Source organism: Condylura cristata, unplaced genomic scaffold, assembly GCF_000260355.1.
Source record: "Condylura cristata isolate star-nosed mole 26May11 unplaced genomic scaffold, ConCri1.0 scaffold00003, whole genome shotgun sequence".
Classification (NCBI taxonomy): Eukaryota; Metazoa; Chordata; class Mammalia; order Eulipotyphla; family Talpidae; genus Condylura; species Condylura cristata.
Window position 1 is genome coordinate 21929003 of NW_004567104.1, and position 7425 is coordinate 21936427.

At 44.9% G+C, this 7425-nt stretch overlaps 1 protein-coding gene across 1 annotated transcript in view; it reads right to left on the reverse strand.

Moving 5' to 3' along the window:
* Positions 1-5819: 5819 nt before the first annotated feature.
* The window catches only part of CRYGS (crystallin, gamma S), a 39597-nt gene continuing 37991 nt past the window's right edge, over positions 5820-7425 (reverse strand). The window contains 1 exon segment of the mRNA XM_012730301.1: positions 5820-6031. Coding sequence (XP_012585755.1) covers positions 5820-6031 — 212 coding nt within the window.

The following is a 7425-nucleotide window of genomic DNA, read 5'->3' on the forward strand; positions in this document are numbered from 1 at the left end:
ATCTCCTCTAAGGTGAAAGTTGCTTCAAATTATGTTTTCTTAAAGTATAAAGAAGAAAAGGTAAAGTCTACCAGTAGATACTTATAAGGCAAGGTGGCTTATAAGTATGTGGCTATTAGAGCCCCTAAATATCAAGGAAATATAACATGTAAAAATTTAAAGTTGTCACTTTACCCCTCACCAGAGTGGTAAAAAATCGAAGAGAGGAAAATAACTACTACTGATCAGACTGGGGGGGAAAAGTTCGCCCCAAATGTTGTTCTCCATTGTATGTTACATATCAAATGTGATAGCAACAATTTTGGAGATCAACTTTGACCTATTTTTTAAAATAAAATATCCATATATTCTTCCATCCAACAGACCCTTGGAGTCTATCTAATAAAAAGAAGCCAGAGTCTATGGGGATTTAATGACCATACATTTAATGACATTTTCCCAAGTGGACAACTAAAACCTCAGTAAAAAATCTAAACAAAATGAAAATGAGTAAACAAATAAGAACAAGCAAAAAAACAAACACACAAAAAAACAAACAAACCAAAAAACCAAACAACAAATGACTAAGGACAAAACTACAAAAGAAGGGGTTAAATCGGTGTCAGAAGACTTGGAGAGCTTTCTAGAACGCATTTTTCCCATTTGTTTCCTTTTCAGAGGATGTGGTACACAAAGTGGTTACCTGGAATAGGAAGAAGTATGGATGTGGGTGAAAAGGCTTGCAGAAGGGAAAGAAGATATTGCATTAAAACAAACAGCAAAAACAACTCCCCAAATAAAAACAGCATGCCTGAAAGTCTCATTTATGTTACATGATTCCTGAGTGTATGCACATTATATATATATATATGCAAAATATTGTCAACAAATGGCTATGGGAACATCTCAGGGTGATGGGATTTTAAGTGGTTTTTAAAATTTCTCTCTTACATTTCCACATGTTGTTGAAAATATTCCAAAGAGCCTGTTAATCATATAAAACCAAAACAACAAATACTTTTATCATGGTGAAGAGAAAGAAACTTGTCAAGTAATCATTATCCATGTGCCTACCTGATATTACCTTAACACAAAATTGTAACAGGTTTTGTCCTGGAGCATACATGTTCCTTTATTTTGCTCTTTATTTACTGTGATGAAGGAAGTAGTATTTCTTTTATATATTCTAATGCTCCCCTTTCTTACTATGAGGAAGCTCCTCCATTATTTTGAGAATTGTTAAAGAAGTATACATGCCCTTCTAAATAGGGATCATTGCATAGATTTGGTTATTGTCTGTTTCATCCATTTCTCTGTTTCCGTCACTCAAGAACAGAAAACCAGGACTGAGAGGCATCAAAGTCCCTATCCAGTACCAGGTGACTGAGTGTGCGCCTTTCCTTCAGCGCCTGGGAGGTGGAGAGAAACTGGAATTACAATTCTTAAGCTTTAGTCTCCAAGCCAATATCTTCCTTTTGTTCCAGCTAAATTTCAAAGCAAAGCCCTCCCCCAAGCCCCTGCCTTCTCTGGAACAGAGCTGCAAGGTCAGGCTGCTGGACCAGGCAGCTCTAGAATGCTCCCTGATTAGAGAGCCACAATTATTCTCCTCCCATCACCCTAGGAAAAAAAGTGCAGGCCAGTGGGCAAGCTTTCAAGCGTGAGAGTGCGGCTGCTTTCAGTCCTGTCATCGGGACAGTCTGGCTGTGCCTTCTGTGAGCCAAAGCTCCCCGACCAATAACTTACGCCAGCAAATCTCCCACAATAGAAACCACCTGAAGAAGAGCCAGGCGGCCTTGACAGCATGGTTGTAGGCCCTGGGAGGGTCTCTACAGGGCCCAGAGGGCGGCAGAGTGATCAGTTCCTCCTGCGGCCCACAGCACAGCCCTGGGGACTCATTTTGCCATTCAATTAGAACAATAGGCTCAGTGTGACTTTAAAATAGAGCTATTGACTCAGAATCGTAAAAGCTGAGAGCAGGAACCAGGGAATCCTAGCATCTAGCATTGGAAGACAACTCAGAAGATATCTGGTCCTGTCTCCTCACCTAGGTTGCATGTGTTTCTTCTGAAGAAGCTAAGTGCAGTGCCAGCGTAGCCACAGCATCTGGTGAATGTGGAGACACACCCAAGCTAGCACTTGCAAGCAGCGTTGTGTGTGTGTGTTTGTGTGTGTAGTTCTAGCCACAAAGAGTGAAATAGTAAATGAGCCCCCAAGATGTCCCTTTTCCTGGGTACGTCACTACCTGAAGTACTCCTCCCCAGAAGTCTCTGGACTCTTGTACTCTCTTAAATCTTCATCCCCCATTGGAAGAGACAGGGGGGACTTTGGAAACCCTAAAATGCCTTTGCTACTTCTTCCAAGGGTCCAGTCTTACAGACCATTCCTGAGAGCAACAGGAGAAAACGGGACATTCTTACCTTTCTCCATTTCAGAACTATGGACTATTTTTGTTGATATTTTCCCCCGGCCCCAATTTTATTTTAGCTTTAAAATCTAAAAACAAGCAAATAAAAACAGCCTGTTCTGTGAACGGTATAGAATCCGAGCTAATTTAGTTCCCTCCTTCCTCACATTGCAGACTCTGGCCACAGCCTGTGAGCTTTACAAAATAACTTGTCACCCACTCAACTCCCCTTCTCATTCTTAAAGGAAAATATTTATATTATGCCACAGAAAGGGTTTCCATGGCAGTGATGACTAACACTGTTGCCTTGGCGACCACTTGAGTCCATTTTGAATGATCTGAAATTCCCTCCACAGACAAATAAGGAAAATCTGTCAAAAGTGCTGTTGGGTTGGTGTTTCCCCTGCGTGTCTCCCTCGTCTTCTCCAGCTCACCTCCTGTACACTCCCTGGAACTTTCCACATTTCCTGCTCCTCTGTGTTTGCCCTTGCCTTTCCCTAATCCATGTGGAGACACTTGTCAAGGGCTTTGCAAAGGGTCAAGGACAGGTAAAGTCATGCCAAAGCTAACAGGAGATGGAGTAAACACACAGATGTCCTTTTTATGGAGCTTGCCGCCTGCCCCTGGAGACTGTGTGCTCGGTGTGCTTTGTCAGCCCAAAGCAGCACCAGGTAGAGTTTTACAGGTAAGAAAGTCCTTCCCAAGGTGCAGCTTCCAGGCACAGCATGCAGGTAAGGCAACTCTCTGGGCCTAGTTTGTTCATCTGTAGTGATGGAGTTGGGTGAAAGAGTTCTAACTCCTACACTCTAAGAATTGTTATACCAAGCATGTACCATCCTCCATCTCCCAAAAGCACCGAAGATTTTTCTTAGCATGACCGCTGAGGACCCAGACAGGACCTGGGGATGTGAGAAATGCTGGAGAGAGAAGGCGCATGCCTGCAGCTGAGTCAGGCCCTGTTCAACACAGAGCACAAGCACACACGTATGAAAACACCACAGTATCACCTTGTCATTAGCACAGTAGGTGCTAAACTGTGGACCCCATCTCCAGGACCACCCTTTTTCTGGAGAAGATGGTCCAAAAAGCTGGTTAAGTAAGCAAGACTTCTCTGGGAAGCTGTGGTTTTTCTCTTGGTGGAACTATCTTTAAAATAATTTGTGACCATCTCTGCGGTTTTCTTTGCCTCTAAATTTTGAAAAGCAGCTTGAGAAGCTAGGATGTGGATCTCAGCCTTTCATTCTTCCTCTTTGCCTCTCTAACTGGGAGAAAGTTTTTCAAGCTTTTTTTTTTTTAACTAATGGGGAATAAAGCCACTTAAATCAGTTTTGCAGGCAGGTGTGGAAGCCACTGTATAAACATGGTACGGAGATTAGGAGAAATGCAAGAAATCCTGGGGTAAAGGAAAAGAAAGAAAGAAGGAACAGATGCTACCTCAGAGGAATGATTCCTCAGAGCACTTCCTGGGAAGGAACACTTCTGCAAGCCTCCTCAGACTGGTGCAGACTTCTTCCTCACTGAAAGGCAAGAGGATTCAGCATTAAGATGTAGATTTTGGAATCCACAGACAATGTGAGGAACATGGCTGTGACAAACCTCTGGTTCCAGCCGCCAGCAGGTTACTCTCTCTCCTCCATAGCTGGGTCTTTACACCTATGAAAAGGGAAAAGCTGTATCTGTTTCATGGGCAGTGTGATGGTATTTTTGTGTCAACTAGTCTGGATTAGTCCCCACACCTCTCTGTAAATGCTAATAGGCGTTGGTATGAAGGTGATTCCTAAATGTAGCTAACTTCTAAAATCAATTAAGTCAAGAAGTTTGCCTTTAGTAATATGTGTGGGCCTCAGCTTAACTTAAAGACTGAGCTTTCCCAGAGAAGAAAAACTCTGTCTCAATATTACAGCATCAAGTGCTGCCTGAATCTCCAGCCTGCTGACTTACAACCAGGCTCCATGATTGTGTAAACCAATTCCTTAAAATAAATCTTGTCTCTCTCCGTCTTTGTCTCTTTCCATGAATAGAAAGACAGATGGAAATCCTGTTTTTCTGGAGAAGCTTGACTGACAGGGATTGGTTGGTGATTGAGAAAACACACGTGTACTGGACATATTCCCTGTGTCCACTCAACTGTGTGTAGCCTGCATAAGGGAGAGTTCCTCTGTGTGTGGGCTCTGATGATTAAGAGATCACCTTTTGTGCCCTCCCTGGTGGCTCAAGGGGTTAAAGCGCAATTCTGTGAAGCTATAGCACTGCTGCATGAGTTCAATCTCCAGCCAGGGAGCTGACCCACATGGCACAGCAGACCTCTCCTAACCTGCCCACTGCTCCCCTCAGCAGTGTACTTCGTCAATCTGTCTGTTCTGCTCCCCACTCTGTCTCTGGTGAAGTCTTTCGCCGCCCCTGAGTCTCTGGCCTGTACCCCAGTTCTATATGCACAAATAAAAAAAAAAAAAAAAGAGAGAGAGAGAGAAAGAGAGATCACCTTTTGACCTCACTTTCCCTCTTGACTACAGACCACAGCTGTTGGGGAGAGGCCGGAATAAGCTCCTGAACTAAAGGAAGCCAGTCATGGTCTTGACTGATCTAAGTGAAAAAGCTGAGTCAGGCCAAATAATTTTCTGTTCTTAAGCGCTTGAATAGGAACTTAAAAAGGAATTCACCAATTGATAAACAAGTCAGGTCAATGGTGAATCATTTGAAAAGATGTGTAACTGGCAGTTGTGGAACAGGGCTTTTCTTATTCAATCCATATTATGTTTTGCATTTTTGTGAATCAGGTTTTGCATAATTCTAGCTTTCTTGCTTCTCCTTAAAAGCCAGAAACTGGCCCTCCCTGGTGGCGCAGCGGATTAAAGCACAGCACTGAGAAGCTAAAGTCACTTCCACATGAGTTCGATTCCCGCCTGCCTCGGAGGTGACCACATGGCGTGGCAGACCTCTCCTGACCCGCCCGCTGCTCCCCTCAGCAGTGTACTTCGTCGATCTGCCTGTTCTGAATCCTCTCACCCTCCGCATCTCTGGCCTGTACCCCAGTTCTGTACAAATAAATAAATAAATCTTAAAAAAAAAAAAAGCCAGAAACTGCCACACAGGGTCTGAGGAGCTGCAATCAGCTAGAGATGGAATGCAACTGCCTGTTTACATAGACCACAGGTTCTCTGAGGTTCTCTGAGCTACCAGCAGGCCAGCCTCTCCTTTATCTTACCTGCCAGGCAAATGCAGGTATTTGCACTGGCTACCGCTGAATTTGATGGAAGTCCCTGGATCAGTGCTTCTCAGAAACCAGAGTCACCTTAAATTCAGAACCACATAGAGCTCCAGATTTTAGAATCCAAATCTTAATGTGTTTCCTGTGCTGCTCCCCCTGCTTTTCTACATGGAGCCTGACAAATCCTCTACTCAAACTACCATGAATGGGTCTCTAATTCTTGCTCTATCAAAAGACCCTTGTAGAAATAGGGGTGACTGAAAAAACCATCCCCTTCTCATCTCTCTCTGAGGCAGTGGTGGGCACAATGAGCCTTAAGGTGGAATCCAGCCTACTCTGATTGATGATGATGATGATGATGATGATGATGATGGTGATGAAAGAGAACTGTGGTCCAGGGATCACCGGGGTACCAGGAACCAGAGCTGGGCCACTTTTGCCTGGAGAGATCCAGAATGAGAGCGAGAGTTAGCTAGCTCATTGCCAACAGTTGGATGAATACAAAGATAACTGCTGTGAGGTGCCTACCTGGGGTTCCTAGAGCCAGGTTGAAGTCCTGGGTCCTCAGGATACTTAAGGAAGTTAAGGGTGGTATCCAGCTGGAGTCTGAGGACATCAATCCACACCAGCAATGAGACCAGACCTAGCATGGAGGGCCTCTGCTAGACTCCAGAAGGGAACTGGAGGCACCCAAGGCAGTAAGCTGTGGCAATTTTGAAGGACACTGGGAAGAGTTGACCCTGTGATGAGATGGCTTGAATCCACAGAATAACCATCCCTGAAATGGCTATTCTGGATATTGGGGCCTGGTTGCTGCTAGTTTGTTGATGAAAACACAGCATTGGTGCTGGAGTGGGTTAATGAAGATTCTCAGGGCTCTGAGAATCTTCCCTTGCTGTGCACAGGCATCTCTGGCTGATGCGCTTTGGCAAGGATTTTGGTTCAGAGATATGTGTGAGCTCCCAGGGATTGCAGCTTGCTGTCACTGACTCCCAAGATTTCTGCTGGTGAGCCACCACTTCAGTGTCCTGTGCGGTTTTTATCTCGCCTTCTAGATCCAGCCATAGCAGTGGAGGTGTGTGTAGGCCTGGCTCAGACCTGGGCTGGGGCGGGGGGGGGGAGGAGGGGTGAGAGCAGGGCCCCTTGTGCACAATCCTCAGCCTGTTTTGACAGTGGGACTCTCCTCAACATCTATTTTTCAATCAATAGTTGGAGTCCAGAGCATGGTTTTCTTAGAAAGGCAAAATTTTAACAGAGAAACTCTCTTGATATTTTCCACGACTGGGTGGATGATAAGCTACCAGGTGGACCTGAATTGATTTTCTCTCATTTGAAAACAAGTTTTAAAATTCAGATTATTCTCTGAACCTGGAATCACTTTTTCTTTCTTTCTTTTTTTTAAGATTTATTTATTCATACAGAACTGGGGTCCAGGCCAGAGGTGCAGGGGTGGGGAGAGGACTCAGAGACAGAGTGGGGAGTAGAACAGGCAGATCGACCAAGTACACTGCTGAGGGGAGCAGTGGGTGTGTCCGGAGAGGTCTGCGCAGGTCAGGAGAGGCCTACCATGCCATGTAGGTCACCTCTGGGGCTGGGATCAAACTCGCACTGGCTGTGGCCAGCTTGCAGTGCTGTGTCCTAACCCATTGCGCCACCAGGGAGGACTCCATGGAGTCACTTGTTCAAGGTAGAGAACTTGGAGAAAATATAAGATAACAAGAAAAGCATAAATACTAAGGTCACATGGTGGTGGAGTATGCTACACCACTGAGTTGTGACTGCTTCCGCCACGTCAGTCCCAGAGCTCAGGAGGCAAAGTGGTGGTGGGGGGGGG